Source organism: Oncorhynchus mykiss, chromosome 11 (assembly GCF_057628025.1).
Source record: "Oncorhynchus mykiss isolate SJ-2025 chromosome 11, ASM5762802v1, whole genome shotgun sequence".
NCBI classification, from domain to species: domain Eukaryota; kingdom Metazoa; phylum Chordata; class Actinopteri; order Salmoniformes; family Salmonidae; genus Oncorhynchus; species Oncorhynchus mykiss.
Genome location: NC_143032.1, coordinates 49,344,931 through 49,361,989, shown reverse-complemented (window position 1 = coordinate 49,361,989; position 17,059 = coordinate 49,344,931). Strand labels below are relative to the sequence as shown.

General features: G+C 43.0%; 1 protein-coding gene and 1 long non-coding RNA gene across 6 annotated transcripts in view; both read right to left on the bottom strand.

Annotated features, from left to right (window-relative positions):
* Positions 1-618: 618 nt before the first annotated feature.
* Positions 619-2,582, bottom strand: LOC118937360 (uncharacterized). Its single transcript, XR_005034647.2, has 4 exons — positions 2,380-2,582; positions 1,448-1,503; positions 1,312-1,372; positions 619-1,234 (listed from the first exon to the last, which is right to left on the bottom strand). It is a non-coding gene; the product is annotated as an uncharacterized LOC118937360 (long non-coding RNA).
* A 3,696-nt stretch (positions 2,583-6,278) lies between these two features.
* The window catches only part of LOC110535786 (uncharacterized), a 74,743-nt gene continuing 63,962 nt past the window's right edge, over positions 6,279-17,059 (bottom strand). For 3 of the 5 annotated variants that reach the window (XM_036935599.2, XM_021621046.3, XM_021621048.3), the window contains 9 exons: positions 16,933-17,003; positions 16,336-16,539; positions 15,803-15,982; positions 14,951-15,050; positions 14,685-14,816; positions 13,589-13,675; positions 9,105-9,203; positions 8,005-8,046; positions 6,279-6,696 (listed from right to left, as the gene is read on the bottom strand). In XM_036935599.2, the coding sequence (XP_036791494.2) occupies positions 6,666-6,696; positions 8,005-8,046; positions 9,105-9,203; positions 13,589-13,675; positions 14,685-14,816; positions 14,951-15,050; positions 15,803-15,982; positions 16,336-16,539; positions 16,933-17,003 (946 nt within the window). In that variant the 3' untranslated portion in view covers positions 6,279-6,665. The remainder of the gene's footprint in view (positions 6,697-8,004; positions 8,047-9,104; positions 9,204-13,588; positions 13,676-14,684; positions 14,817-14,950; positions 15,051-15,802; positions 15,983-16,335; positions 16,540-16,932; positions 17,004-17,059) is intronic. The other 2 variants (XM_021621047.3, XM_090190316.1) reach the window with 1 other exon arrangement.

Below are 17,059 nucleotides of genomic sequence, written 5' to 3'. Positions count from 1 at the left end.
GAAGTTAACCTGCCAGGGAGCAGGTTTTCAACTAACCCTGAGTTTCTCCTCTTTAGTTGAAGCCTGAAGGAGGTGTCAGGCATGGCATGTCCTTTTCTTGAAGAGCCAGTTGACATAGAAGCACAAATACTTCACAGAAATCTCTTTCAGGAGAGGATGATCAGACCCCGCTTGGATGTTTTATCATTCTCTGATTCTGTTTCTGCACAATCGATCATTCGTCTGAACAATATTCTCAGCCCTCATATCATTCACATGAAACGTCGTGGACATGCTCCCAGTTCGGAACAAATTCTTTGTGTTGCACTTTGTTTTTATTTGCCAACGTGAGTTTTCTATATAACGTCGGTGACGCTGAGCATATTTCCAAGGCAACAGTCTGTCGTGCTGTCAGAAATGTCTCTTGCGCTGAAACGTTCACTGTACACTTTTGTGGAGTCCAAGTCACAGACCCACAAGACTCAAAGAATTCCACATAATTGCAGATATCAGTAAAAGCAACACTTAATTTAGTATAAAGCTTTGAGTACCCCTGCCAGCCCTATTTGCTGACCTCTTACCCTGAGCCCGGCCCACAACAACTTTATAACTTGGCTCACTGCAGGACACGAGCCAGGGTAGAGATGACCATTGGGATGCTCAAGGCCCGGTTCCAGTGCCTTCATAGGCTCAGGGCCACCCCAGAATGAGCATTTGACATTATCGTGGAATGTGTGATTCTCCACAACATTGCCACAATTGGAGCAGAACAATGTCATACTCAACCAGTGAATGAGCCTGACCACCCTGCTGATGCACGAGATGGAAGAGACAACATGCTACCATTTCTGATTGAACCATCACCTCCGCAGTGTCAAAGACAATATGCCTTTCTTATTATGAAATATTCTTTTTTTCCTGCAAGTACAAATGCAGTAGTTCATATTTTTTTTATGTTGTTCAAACAAGTAAAGTCATCCACCTGTGGGCACCTCACCCACCTTTAACTGATGTCCCAGCAGTTGTATTTTTAGCATCTGCAGCTTTGTGGTCAATTTCTAAATTACATTTTTCAATTTGTTTCTTTAAGTACACCTTTTTCACAGAGAGATATAGGAAAACAAATGACATTGAATTTCACAGTGCCAGGTCTACTTAGTATCATTGTAAGTCATGGGCCAATGCTGAACATCTTAGGTAAGTTGTGCTGTCGGTGGATGGACCCTCTTCCTCACTGTAATTTCCAGGCATTGCTCTGTTAGAGAAAAAGGTGCAAGTTTTATTATGGTACAACACTATTATCAACTGTTAGATGTTATTTAAGGTGTGAACCTCAATAGGCCTCTGTATCTTCCCTCTCTGTGGCCGCTGACAAGCTGTCTTCATCATCCTCCTATAATGAAAAATAGCAATTTGTGTTCTACTCTAACCCATTATGAAAAATCTGTGGACTATTAAGAGTACTTACAACTGCATGGAGGTCTGTTATGACAGAAGGCTCCAGACAGATTACACCATCAGTAACTGATGAAGATTAGACAGTTAAATTAGAACTTTACCCAGAAAAGTGCCCCACCTAATTAGAATTTTGTTTTTACAACAGTGTGCAGGCCACGTCACAATTCTTCAAATATATGACTGAGTCACCTTAAAATAGATTGTGATGTCTGAAGGACAACTAATAATCTGAAAAAGTAACATTCAATTATAAAGAATTGTACCACTACAAGAAAATCAGTGTGCCAAGTCGTCTAAGATAGTGATGCCCACCCACCCGAGGTAACACTGGCAAAAGGAAGAACGTACACGTCATTAATTTGAATAACTGAACTGCTATGTAAGCCCTTCTGTCTTGGGGGGGTGATTGGGTCAGATGAGCTTCCTCCCGAGATGCCTTCAGTAATAGGTCGCCCACTGGGGGCCATCTCTTCAGCCTCTGAGTGGTGGATATACCACTCAGTGGATATACTCACCTGTTTTTCAGCTCTCTGCCTTTTTTCTATTGGCTATCATGGAGGTCAAATTTGAACATGTCCAGTAAACACAAATTTGGATACTTGTATGTATAAAGGCATTTAGGTGTTACTTTCAAATAGACAATATTAAATACTGGCAGCGTTGGAATGGTTGAAAAAGTAACTTCTTGGTTTAGAAAATTTCACTAACTACTTAAATATATATCACATGTTGAATGTAGCCACTGAATGCTGTTTAATTAGGTAAGCTAGGCTAAACATCACAATTGCTTGTAATTAAATTATACCTTCTGTTGAAGTATATTTTAATCTTCATTTGCTGCCAAATACATTTTGTGCCTGTTGGGTTGCACCTGCGTAAATAAACACACACTCAAAATGTGTGTATAACACTTCAGAAAACGTATTTTCAGTTAATACTCACACATGGACTAGGTCAGGAATTTCCTGCAATTCCAGCTCACATTCTTTTGCTGCTAGTACTGTATTGCTTTTTTCTTAAATATATACTCATATTCTGCATACTCTTTCATAAATATTTCTAACGCCACTGGGGCGCAGTAAGAGGTTTGAGCCCTTTTTTTATCCTGTTGCCATGAAGAACCATGCTATCTGCATTCCATTGATGAGGGCGTTTTATCTCATGCACACGCTTTACTCAGGGTTAATTTAACTCAGAGTTGATTGAACTAATTGTTATCACCTGTTCTGAAACCCGAAAACTCTTGAGTTTGACAGCTCAGAGTTAGTCATCCCAGAGTTAAGGTTTCAACTCAGAGTTTGTTAAACCTGCTTTCTGAAACAGGGCTCAGGTGAAAGCTATGATCCCTTATTGATGTCACTTGTTAAATCCACTTCAATCTGTGTAGATGAAGGGGAGGAGACCGGTTAAAGAAGGATTTTTAAGCCTTGAGTCAACTGTCATGGCTTGTGTATGTGTACCGTTCAGAGGGTGAATGGGCAACAACACAAAATATTTAAGTGCCTTCGAACGGGGTATGGTAGTAGGTGCCAGGCGCACCGGTTTGTGTCAAGAACTCTAATGCTTCTGGGTTTTTCACGCTCAACAGTTTTCTGTATGTGAACACCAAGTTATTTTAGAAGAAATACTGAATCATACAGGGGTGCCAATCTATTTGACCGCAACTGTAATTTCTAATTTGTGTAATTGTAAAAAATAAAGTATATTATATTTGACAAATTGCTTCATTGTTGAATATGTTGTGAAATACTTTATGTGCACAACTAGTTAACAACAGAACTTGCAACCAGACCTTTAGACGTAGTTAGGTACTGTATGTGTTTAGTTCACGGCAGAACAAAATAAAGATTATCCCTTTAAACAAGTTTTGACAGTGAATTTAGAAATGAATATGAACAAAAGAAATACACTTAAACTTGATTGGTTCATCTTCCCCAGTCCTCCTGCATCAATTTACATAATTTGTATCCTTTTGGGTTGCTGCAGTTCAGTGTTATGGCTCTCTTATGCCCATTCAGAGAGTGGTAAGAAAACTCAAAACCAGTCACCAAAGGAGATATGGGATAAAAAGGCAGGAATTCACTTGGTCATGGATAAATATTGCACAATTCCTGTTAGCAGAGACCTTGAAGAGTAGGTGGGAGTGGTAGTAAAGTAAAATGTTTAAAGGCTAAAAAGCAATCATTTTGTAAAAATGTCTTCAACCAGGCAGTTATTGTTAATGTTAATATAAGTATTCTTTTTTTATAAACAATCCTTATTTTGGTGACAAATGTGATTGCATTGTTGACAGCACACAACAATGCATCATAAATGCCTCTTGGGATCAATTAATTGGTATTCAGACAAAAGATTGTCAATAAAATAATGCCTATAATGGTTATTATTTTTTTTATTTTGTCATATGTTGTGTCAAAAGGTAGTCGGAATTTTAGAAAACTATTTTGTGTTATGTTGTACTACACACCGCCTGGAAACATTCATTTCAATGTATTTAAATATTCATGTTTGGACAAACAATTACCATAATTTGTTCAACTTTGACACCCCATCCCCATTTAGCAAGAGTTACAAAAGCCATTGAAGCAGACCTAAACTAATTCATGCACTATTGTTGAAATGAGTAAACATGCTATGCAAATTGTCATTATAACATGCCATTGCTGGTATGACCCTCTTGACTTTTCTTTAAAAAAAAAATTATTTTTATGAATTTTACCCCTTTTTCTCCCCAATTTCGTGGTATCCAATTGTTTAGTATCTTGTCTCATCGCTACAACTCCTGTACGGGCTCGGGAGAGACGAAGGTTGAAAGTCATGCGTCCTCCGATACACAACCCAACCAAGCCGCACTGCTTCTTAACACAGCGCCATCCAACCCGGAAGCCAGCCGCACCAATATGTCGGGGGAAACACCGTGCACCTGGCAACCTTGGTTGGAGCGCACTGCGCCCGGCCCGCCACAGGAGTCGCTGGTGCGCAATGAGACAAGGATTTGGTGGCACAGCTGGCGATGCAGTACAGCTCCCTGAACCACTGTGCCACCCGGGAGGCCCTCCTCTTGACTTTTCAACCGCCTGGTAGAGCTCTGTAATTTCCAAAATATTGTAAATTCTTGAGTTGTTAGTAATAGGAATTTAAGATTAAACATATTTTTCAAGAAGAGACAGTTAAAGGGTTATGATGATTGGCCTGCCTATAACTAATTTGTGTACATCTTCATGACTACAAATGTAAATTAGGAAGTGCTCAAGTGTTCTTTCTCTATTTTTCCATAGTTCTTTGGCACTCAGCGGGACTGGGATTATAAACTCAGGCAGAATAGTGGCATGCCACATTTTCAGTTTAAACCACAATGACATCCCGGAATATCAACTTGGAGAACTGATGTCGTTTGACACTCACACTGAATAAAGACATGTTAATTAAGGTAACTTCACTAGATAGCCTGCAATAGTGATATTAAAAACCACCCGGTAAAAATCGTCATTGCATTGCCCCTTCTTAGATGGCATTAAGGAGATGGAGGAGACTCTCAAAGTTGCTGCTCAGTGTGATGCTGGTATCCATTGGGATCTGGATGCTTACCCAGCTCGGTTCTGTTCAGGTGAACCTGTACAACAATGGCTAGAGCTGGTTGCAGTACTCAGATGCAGAACCACATTCCGCAGGACAGTGACTGCAGCGCCACCCTGCAAGGAGACATGATGGACATCGAACATGCCAAGGTCCTGTCAATTACACGCAGCTTCCTCAACAGCACGCAGTTCCCGGACAAACACCACTGTACCTGGAGCTGACCAGGGGTACCTGGAGATCCCCGTAAATCTTGAGGAGGAGCACTTACCTTTGGCCTTCTCGCTGGTTGTCCACCACAAGGTGAACTTCGAGAGACTGCTCGACCCCCAAAACATGTACTGCGTCCACGTGGACAAGAAGGCCAAAGCGTCCGTTCTTGCCTTTGTCAGCGCTATCACGTCCTGCTTTGACACAGTTTCTTTGGCCAGCCATCCGTTAAAGTGTGGTGTACCCAAACTGGAGTTGAGTCCACGCTGACATCCATTGTACTGGTGATCTGTACAGGGATAGCCCGCACTGGAAGTATTTAATTAACCTCTGTGGCCAGGACTTCCCCATCAAGACCAACCAGGAGATTGTGCGCAGCCTGCAGGCGCTGGCTAGGGGAAACATCATGCAGTCAGAGTCCGTGGCTAGGGGTAAGAAGGTCTGCTGGAAGATGTTGCGGCAGGTTGTTGATGGCAAAATTCAAGGAACAGAGCAGGACAAAGACACAGACCCCATTGCTATCAGATGTCTGGAGGAGTATCTTAGACTGGCAGAAATACACAAAATAAAATAATTTGTATCCTCTGAAATGTGATACAAAGTTAGAATGCGATAAAGAAGGATACGACAGTGATGTCATGAATCTCAAGTCATCAGGAAGTACATCTGCATTGGGAACCAAATCAAAACTTTTATGGCGCCATCTCTGTCTTATCCTTCTTAATGTCATCCTAGATATGTTTTCTTTTGGATAAATAACCCAGGACGTTCTATCAAACTTTTACATTTCCTGGTGATTTCCTGTCTTACCTTCATATTCTGATTGTTTATTTAATAATGAAAGTAAAACCACAATGTGATTTGTAAATAGGGTGTTGGTATTGATTGTTTTCTTAAATATATTTCATTGACAGATGATAGTTAATAAACGTGCTGCTTGGCGTCACCCTGAGTTTGTCAAATTAACGTTGTATCGTTGCTGCAGCAAAATCATTTTGAAAAATAAAATGTATTTTTTTGCCCCCAACTGTATGTCATTAGAAATAAGTTAGTGATTGACAGGTTTTAAACAATTTATTACATTTCGAAAGCATGTTTCTTTAAATTAAATCCAATTTCTTTCAAAAACTCTCAATCCCCATTACTTCCCAAAATATATGTCAGTTCCCCTTTAAATACTCATGCTTACTCGCTGCCAAAAGTTACAGTTTATGCGTTATATGTTGTGTTGAACACTGCCTGCGAAGAAATCATAACTTGGGGACCTTCTGGGTTCTTGCTTCTGTGCCTCTTTCTTGTGGGGACAGACTAATAATGAATCATACATGGTAGAATAGCCCCTTCTCTTCACCACCGGTGTGTGAAGGCAGGACAATGTGGTCTACTCTAAACCGCAGGGTCATACATCAAGGGCCAAACGGATAGCAGGCACCAAGGAATAATCAAACACCGGAATTCACTCTCTTATCCACTCTGTGAGAAAGAGAGAGGGGGGGGGGGGGAAGAGAGAGTATCTTCATTAGACTTGGCGGCAGGTAGCCTAGCGGTTAACTGTAGTGTGCCAGTAACCAAGTTGTTACAGAGAGGTTACCCGAGCCGACTAAGGTTAAACATCTGCCGATGGGCCCTTGAGCAAGGCACTTTACCATAATTGCTCCTGTAAGTCACTCTGGATAAGAGTGTCTGGTAAATGACTATAGTATGGGCATAGTGTTTTGTGAAAGTGTGAGAATGTTACTCTATGAAGAAAGATTTAGAAATGTCAAGCGGGATATGTCATCATTGGTTATAAGAGGGAGCTTCAAGGGGATCCGCGTGAGAGAGTCAGAGACTATGCCTTCAAGTAATTCCTCACACGCAAATGATTTAGCTTGTAGCTTGTTCCTTGTTCCAGTTGAGCCTTTAGTGTTAGATAACATTGACATTAGGGCTCAAGTCTCATGAGCTGGCTGAGGGGATACTATATTAGTGCTCTAACCTTAGATGGAAAAAGGCATAGACCTAAATACATTTACTGTAAATGTATGATACATACAACAGACATTCTTTGTCCTGTCTTGATCAGTGTCAAAGGTTAAGGGTTAAGGGTTAGTAAAGGATGAGAAACACACCAAGGGGTAAAGCGCACTGTCAGTACGCATGCAGCTAGTTCAGCTCATCCTGGGCTACAAGGGGTTAAGAGGGTTAGGAAGGGAACAGAGAATGCTAAAAAGATACAGTTGTGCCCGCTGAAAAGTTTTTGGGCACCTGTGCCGGGATGAAGGCGAGTTCCTTGTGGCAGCAAGTACAATTGCATGTTTGTCGAGTAAGTTTGATAAAAGTTGCATTAAATGAATTCATCTTAAAACATTGTTGAGTATTTATTGAATTCACATTGGGATATTAAAACATAACATGTTCCCACACTTAGAAAACACCACCGGTGCAGTTACCCACGCTTTGAGACAACACACTGCTGCTACCTAACTTTTCAACGCACCGAACTGTAGGCAGGGGTCTACGGTCAGTTGGGGTGGATTATGGGTGAAGGAGTCCCGAAGAGGTCAAACAAGTTGATCATCAAATAGAGAAAAAAAAATACCTCATGCAGAGATCAGAAACAACCAATCACAGGACAGGACAGACAGGACACATTCTTACATATCACACAGACCGTGGGTGAGGTCATCAGATTAAATCAGCCTGGGGGGGAGGGGTGTTAGTGCCAGGAGGTATGGCCAGTCTGAAAATACACGGGGGGTAAGGGAACTCAACCAACACAGGCAGACCTTTTGAGTTTACCTCATACATGCAAATGTCTGTATACCCCTCTCCTCTTCGTACCTTAGACGGGAGTAGAGAAAGGCAGGAGGGGTACAGTTAGTGAGTGGACACAACACAGAGGATTCATCCTCCCTCCCAACCAATCACTATGGCTCGGTTTCCCTCAACTCAGCACAGGAACATCCACAGGGTTATTATGTCTCAGCTCTATTCTGTCTTTCACATGTCTCCAATGACAGTGTCCAGGTTACAGAGGATACAGCAGGTCTCCTTTGACTCTCTACACGTGAATGAGAAATCATCCAAAGACCTTTGTAGTCTATACATGCATTCTTGTTGCTCTCTTGTTGCTCTCATTGAAGGAAGTTAGAGGTAGCTTTGTGAGCCAGTGCTAACTAGCGTTAGCGCAATGACTGGAGGTCTATGGTATATACTAGTTAGCAACTTCCTTCAAACTGGGCACAGAAGTATAAAAATGGTATCCACCAGTCCATATGACTCTGGGAAATTAGATAAAGTGCTTCATTGCCAAAATACTGAAATATTCCTTTAAGGACAAATTCTTAGTTACAATGACAACATGGCAAGTTGATCTAAAACAGGGATAAGCAAATTGGAAGACGATGTCATGCTGGATTTAGTTATTTTCCTTTCAAATCAGCATCTGTCCCCTGGCATGGGCCGGAGTTGGCTATCCATGATCTGGAATGAATGTCCCCTCAGTCTATCACCCTCAATAACAGCCAGTAGTGCAACATTTTACAGTCATTTTATGGTTCCCCCCAAAAAGGCCCACACCACACTATTATGCTCCTCATACCACCTTTTAACAGCGACAATGTTTTGTACCTGTGTGGATCTAAACATGGTCACTTTTTTAAATGTTGTATTACAGAATGTCAGTGTGATCTTATGCACATGCAATGTGTCAAGTGCTGTAAAGTTTAACCCCAAAATTGGCTACTTTGTAAGATACTTTTTACAGAAATCTAGTCGCCTGATCACACCGTTTCCAAAACTAAAGTGGTGGAACTCCATTCCACTCTCGTTCCATGTGTGTGTGTGTGTGTCAGTTGTTACTTTATCTTCATGCTCACAATATCTTCACACTCACTCACTTGATAATGCTCTCAGGGATGTGCACATACTCCATTGGAATTAGCTGTCGTAGCTCCGCCAGGCTGTTCACATACTTTATCTTACTGCTGAACTTAGAACTGCAGACAGAGACAGAGATGGAGAGAAGTTGTGAGAAAGGTGGAGAGGTGGCAGAGAATGGGGGTGGTGTGGGGGGGGGGGGGGGGGGGCAACAACAAAGGCATGACAGAACACTTAACTTAAAGCTGACAGGTTGATCAAATGCATTATTACTTGTTATACAGTGCATTTGGAAAGTATTTAGACCCCTTGACTTCCACATGTTGTTACGTTACAGCCTTATTCTAAAATTGATTAAATGTTTTTTTTTCTCGTCAATCTACACATAATGACAAAGCGAAAACAGTTTTTTAGACGAAAAACAGAATTACTTTATTTACAAGAATTCAGACCCTTTGCTATGGGACTCGGAAATTGAGCTCAGGTGCATCCTGTTTCCAAATGACCACCCTTGAGAGGTTTCTACAACTTGATTGGAGATCTGGGGAAGGGTACCAAAACATTTCTGCATCATTAAAGGTCATCAAGAACACAGTGGCTTCCATCATTCTTAAATGGAAGACGTTTGGAACCATCAAGACTCTTCCTAGAGCTGGCCGCCAGGCCAAACTAAGCAATTGGGGCAGAAGGGCCTTGGTCAGGGAGGTGACCAAGAACCCAATGGTCACTCTGAAAGAGCTCCAGAGTTCCTCTGAGAAGATGGGAGAACCTTCCATAAGGACAAACATCTCTGCAGCACTCCACCAATCAGGCCTTTATGGAAAAGTGGCCAGACAAATCAAATCTTATTAGTTACATGCGCCAAATACAATAGGTACCTTACAACAATACCTTACAGTGAAATGCTTACTTATGAACCCCCGCCAACAATGCAGTTAAAAAAAATACGGACAAGCATAAGAGATAAAAGTAACAAGTAATTAAAAGAGCAGCAGTAAAACAACAATAGAAAGACTACATACAGGGGGGAACGGGTACAGAGTCAATGTGCGGGGGCACCAGTTAGTTGAGATAGTATGTACATGTAGGTAGAATTATTGAAGTGACTATGCATAGATGATAACAACAGAGAGTAGCAGCGGTGTAAAAAGGGGGAGGGGGGGGGGCAATGAAAATAGTCTGGGTAGCCATTTGATTAGATGTTCAGGAGTCTCATGGCTCGGGGGTAGAAGCTGTTTAGAAGCCTCTTGGACCTAGACTTGGTGATCCGGTACCGCTTGCAGTGCGGTAGCAGAGAGAACAGTCTATAACTATGGTGGCTGGAGTCTTTGACAATTTTTAGGGCCTTCCTCTGACACCGCCTGGTATAGAGGTCCTGGATGGCAGGAAGCTTGGCCCCAGTGATATACTGGGCTGTTCGCACTACCCTCTGTAGTGCCTTGCGGTCGTAGGCCGAGCAGTTCCCATACCAAGCAGTGATGCAACCACTCTCGATGGTGCAGCTGTAGAACCTTTTGAGGATCTGAGGACCCTTGCCAAATATTTTCAGTTTTCTGAGGGGGAATAGGTTTTGTCATGCTCTCTTCACGACTGTCTTGGTGTGCTTGGACCATGTTAGTTTGTTGGTGATGTGGACACCAAGGAACTTGAAGCTCTCAACTTGCTCCACTGCAGCCCCGTCAATGAGAATGTGGGCGTGCTCGATACTCTTTTTCATGTAGTCCACAAACATCTCCTTTGTCTTGATCACATTGAGGGAGAGGTTGTTGTCCTGGCACCACATGGCCAGGTCTCTGACCTCCTCCCTATAGGCTGTCACGTTGTTGTTGGTGATCAGGCCTACCACTGTTGTGTCATCGACAAATTTAATGATGGTGTTGGAGTCATGCCTGGCCGTGCAGTCATGAGTGAACAGGGAGTACAGGTCGGGACTGACCATGCACCACTGAGGGGCCCCTGTGTTGAGGATCAGCGTGGCGGATGTGTTGTTACCTACCCTTACCACCTGAGGGCAGCCCGTCAGGAAGTCCAGGATCCAGTTGCAGAAGGAGGTGTTTAGTCCCAGAGTCCTTAGCTTTTTGATGAGCATTGAGGGCACTATGGTGTTTAACGCTGAGCTGTAGACAATGAATAGCATTCTCACATAGGTGTTCCTTTTATCCAGGTGGGAAAGGGTAGAGTGGAGTGCAATAGAGATTGCATCATCTGTGGATCTGTTGGGGCGGTATGCAAATTAGAGCTGGTCTAGGGTTTCTGGGATAATGGTGTTGATTTGAGCCATGACCAGCCTTTCCAAGCACTTCATGTTTACAGATGTGAGTGCTATGAGTTGGTAGTCATTTAGGCAGGTTACTTTAGTGTTCTTGGGCACAGGCACTATGGTGGTCTGCTTAAAACATGTTGGTATTATAGACTCGGACAGGGAGAGGTTGAAAATGTCAGTGAAGACACTTGCCAGTTGGTCAGCGCATGCTCGCAGTACCTGTTCTGGTAATCCGTATGTCCCTGCGGCCTTGTGAATGTTGACCTGTTTAATTAAAGGTCTTACTCACATCGGCTGCGGAGAGCGTGATCACACAGTCGTCCGGAACAGCTGGTGCTCTCATGCATGTTTCAGTGCTATTAGCCTCTAAGCGAGCATAGAAGCAGTTTAGCCTGTCTGGTAGGCTTGTATCACTAGGCAGCTCTCAGCTGTGCTTCCCTTTGTAGTCTGTAATGGTTTGCAAGTTCTGCCACATCTGACGAGCGTCAGAGCCGGTGTAGTATGATTCGATCTTAGTCCAGTATTGATGCTTTGCCTGTTTGATGATTCATCACAGGGCATAACGGGATTTTTTATAAGCTTCCAGGTTAGAGTCTCGCTCCTTGAAAGCGGCAGCTCAAGCCTTTAGCTCAGTGCATATCCTGCCTGTAATCCATGGCTTCTGGTTGGGGTATGTACATACAGTCACTGTGGGGACGACGTCAACGATGTTACATAAGATGTTACTGTTTTTAATGTCCCGTTGGTAGTTTAATCTTCCGCATAGCTCGTTGATTTTATTCTCCAAAGATTGCACGTTTGCTAGCAGAATGGAGGGAAGTGGGGGTTTATTTGATCGCCTACAAATTCTCAGAAGGCAACCCACCCTTTGGCCCCTTTTTCTCCGCCTCCTCTTCACGCAAATTGAAGGGATCTGGGCCTGTTCCCGAGAAAGTAGTATATCGTTCGGGATGGGCTTGTCAGACTCGTTAAAGGAAAAAAAGGATACTGCCAGTCTGTGGTGAGTAATCGCAGTCCTTATGTCTAGAAGTTATTTTTGGTCGTAAGAGACGGTAGAGGCAACATTATGTACAAAATAAGTAAAACAGCAACTTACAAACATCGCAAATAAACGAACAAAGAAATCACAATAGTTTGGGGACACGTAAAACGTTTTTTTTTCTCTGCCCCAGTTGCATTCCCACTGGGAACAGATGTAAATTTAACGTGTATTCAACGTTGATTCAACCGGTGTGTGCCCAGTGGGTTGTGGATGTTTGTCTTGCCTTGTCACCCCTCTTTGTAATTGTAATGACTCCTCCCCTCTTTGGTTACCGGGGGATAAATATGACCCCTCCCCCTATTTGTGTGTGAGTTGAATAATTGTGGTTGAGTTCTGTTTGCTGTACTGTTTATGAGAAAGGGGGAAACTAACTTCTAATATAAGCCACTCCTCAGTAAAAGGCACATGACAGCCTGCTTGGAGTTTGCCAAAAGGCACATAAAGGACTCTCGGACTATGAGAAACAAGATTCTCTGGTCTGATGAAACCAAGATAGAACTCTTTGGCCTGAATGCCATGCATAACGTCTGGAGAAAACCTGGCACCATCCCTATAGTGAAGCATGGTGGTGGCAGCATCATGCTGTGGGGATGTTTTTCAGAGGCAGGGACTGGGAGACTAGTCAGGATCGAGGGAAAGATTAACGGAGCAAAGTACAGAGAGATCCTTAGGTGATCAAATACTTATGTCATGCAATAAAATGCAAATTAATTACTTACAAATCATACAATGTGATTTTCTGGATTTTTATAAAATTACAATTATGATAAAAATTACAGACCTCTACATGCTTTGTAAGTAGGAAAACCTGCAAAATCGGCAGTGTATCAAATACTTGTTCTCCCCACTGTATAAGTTACCACACCCGGTCTCAGGGATGGTTAACTCTGGGAATTCCTTCGGTCTCTACAGAGTTATGTAAATCAGCTTTTAGTTTTTTTGCACTGTATTTGTGGAACAATCTTCAAAATGCTCTTAAATTAGATGTCTGTGCCTCTATGGCAATTCAGATTCCTAATTGAGGACCTTATTACTGATGAATGTGTTTTGTTTCTGTTTGCATTTCATATTCAATGTTTTGTATTTTGCTAAATTTCCAGAAATTCAGGGCTCTTCTGTAAAAGAGACATTGGTCTTAGTATGACTCCCTGGTTAAATAAAAGACAAATAAATGTGTGAGAAAGCATGGGTATCTCCACCTTATGAAGGGTCTGATGATTCCCAACACTGTTCGGATAAACCAAGACGGATGGACAATGATAAAGGATTTCAGATTCTTCCTGAGCCTGACATGAGACATGAAAACAAAAGAAAACAAGAGTTAGTGAGAATTGAAGCATGAGTCTGTATGTACTGTATGCATGTGTGTGTGTGTATTTTTGGTTTTACTATCCTTGTGGGGACCAGAAGTCCTCACAAGGATAGTAAAACATGGATACATTTTGAAGGTCCCCACAAGGAAAAAAGGCTATTTTAGGTGTTTAAGTTTAAGGTTAGAATTCTGGATTCGGGTTAGGTTTCGGGGATTTACCCAAAATCCAGAAACTCCTTAGTGATTCCATACAATGAAACAACTGCTGCGGCTTTGGTGGCTAGATGGCGGCGACCATCTGAAGCTTAATTTGTCAAAATTCTTCTTCTGAATTCTCAAATAAATACGGTTTGACGACAACATCGGCACCCCAGTAGTTTTCTTCATCGCAAGTATTTCATCGTCAGACATACAGTATTTGTAAGTTGTTGCTTACTTTGTATAACTAATGTGTAATGCTGTCTTCACTTCTCCTCCGAATAAAACGTGCATCTGTGAGTAAGGGCATAACGTGCAGTTTTACATAGCAGGGATTCCCCCGAGAGCGCACACGCACAGTTGCTACCCATCTCCACTGCTGTGGCAGTTGGCTACATAAAATATTTATATCAAATAATCGCAAATGTTTTAGGTGGAAAAGTACACATTTCCTAACTCCAAACTGATTTGGCCGTAAATTTTCAATAAAACAATGAATTTGTCCAAACTTCCCAGATTTCTGAATCATGAATTCACTGGGAACGGAGCATAGTGAGGCCTGCATCCAGCAACGTCACAAGTCACGTGACCCGTTTTTGCAGCTGTTTCAGAACAGCACTACAAGGGACAGGAAGTGGGAGAGGGCTAACGCAGCAGTAGTTTCAATGTATGGAATTACTTGGGAGTTTCTGGATTTTAGGTCAACTTCTTTAAGGTTAGGATTAGGGAAAATAGGATTTTGGTCCCAAGAAGGATAGTGTGTGTGTGTGTGTGTGACTTGTTACCTCCTGTCAATCATATGGTAGCACTTCTTCATCCAACCTATTCCAGGCATCCTCCTGCGGGGTGTGGCTCCATTCAGATACACAATCATGTAGTCTTCAGCAACCATGAGCTCCAGAGTGCTGATCACATACCTGAACACACACACACACACACGAGCACAATACTGTTGAGCGTGTTTTGATACATGATGATACAATACATGCATGATACATGCTATGCTTATGGATCTACTGACTTGATCACAATCAATAGCAGTAGCACTTACAGGAAGAGGTTCTCCATGACGTAATGATAATCATCACAGTTACTGTCCGGTAGGAAGCACGCTGCAAACACGATGATGGCATTCAGGTCACCATAGTAACCTGAGGAGGAGGAGGAGACGGGGGGGCTCATCAAGAGGAGGTGTCTACTGAATAATCACAGGGGATTCAATGCAAAAGTGTGTCTGTGTGTCAGGGTTGGGGTCAATTCAAATTGAAGTCACTCAATTCAGGAAGTGATTTGAATAAAAAAAATGCAAACATTCAAAAACTTAATAGCTTCTCATTTTCAAATGATTGGGAAATCATTGAAAATGGATGCCATTTTTGTCAATTTTTTTTTACCCCTTTTACAGTCTTGTCTCATTGCTGCAACTCCCGTACAGACTCGGGAGAGGCGAAGGTCGAGAGCCGTGCATCCTCCGAATCACAACCCAACCAAGCCGCACTGCTTCTTGACACAATGCCCATTTAACCCGGTAGGCAGCTGCACCAATGTGTCGGAGGAAACACCGTATACCTGGCTACCGTGTCAGCGTGCACTGCACCCGGCCCGCCACAGGAGTCGCTAGTGCGTGATGGGACAAGGACATCCCTGCCGGCCAAACCCTCCCCTAGCCCGGACGACGCTGGGCCAATTGTGGGTCTCCCGGTCGCGGCCGACTGTGACAGAGCCTGGACTCCAACCCAGGATCTCTAGTGGCACAGCTAGCACTACGATGCAGTGCCTTAGACCATTGCGCCAATCGGGAGGCCATGGATGCAATTTTCAATGGCATTTCTGTTTATTTCCTCAATTGGCTGACTTCAATACGACTTGGAGTGAGTGTGTGTGTGTGTGTGTGTGTGTGTACCTCCATGAGAGATGACTCTTTGGTAAGACTCAATACACTTCATGTCGATGCGGTGCTCCTGCTCCCCGATGACGACTGTCCTCCACAGTTTGGCGTCCTGTCGCTCCTCCTCTGCACTGTATTCTGGGATAGCCTCGCTAGGCTCCCTGTCTGCTTCCTGATTGGACCCTTGGGGGTCACCTGTTGGTGAAATCATTCTATAGCTAATGGCCTAATTCGCACACATCATGATGAAGCATAAGAATACAGCTAGAAGTGTCTTCATAAAAACAAAATGCAAACACACCTTGCTTGACATGTATGGGTGAGTGTATGCGAGTTTTTCTCGATTGTTTGTTCATATTTACAAACAAATGACTGAAAGTGTCTTTTCATATATTGAATTGTGTCCAACACATTTTCTTGAACGAGTTTTGATTCCTCCTTTGAGTAGAGCCCGTGGTTGTTTAAGTCTCTCTGTCTGTATCATGTGTGTGTACAATGAGCTCGTGCGTGTGTGTATACGCATGTGTGTGTGTGTGTGTGTGTCTCACCTATTCCGTTGAACTCCAGGGAGTCGGCCTCGTCAGGTGTGTCCAGCTCGTCCACGTTGATGTCCAGATCGTCGCCCGTATCCAAGGCGTCGTCAGAGAGAAGGGATCCCTCGCTGCGGTCCAGAGACACGTTCATGGGCGGGGCCACCAGCTTCTTCCTGGGTGGGATACTGGCCCCATTCAGCTCCAGAGAGGAAGGGGGATCTAAGGAAAATGTTCACGACGTGTTAGGGATATGATTCTCTGTATGTGAATGAATATTTCCTCATAAGTTCTTGACTTCATGATCAGTAAACGGTGATACAAGCCCAACTGACATCATTAAAATAAATAGCATTAGTGGAGAGAAGAGATAGCAATATCTTTAGAGACAGTGATACACTAGAATGACTAGGAGATGAGATACGACTTCTTATTTGAGTGTAAATCTATCTACCACAAATTGGTAGCAGGATACTAGTGGCGTTGGTTGTAGCATAGATAACCCATGTCCCACTCGCTCCATTGGTCAAGAGAAAGTATTTCGACCCACAGATGACTCTGCACAGATGCACTTTTTTTTCTTGTGTGTGTCGAAAAAGGGTGCGTGTGCATCACCTGGTCTGTTTTCCAACCCATCCGTGTGGTCTTTATTTGAGGCCATCATCCCAGGATCGTCTGAAGCAGGCCTACCCCAAACACACACAAGCATCCAGTCATGACTGAAACAACCATGGACTCTACT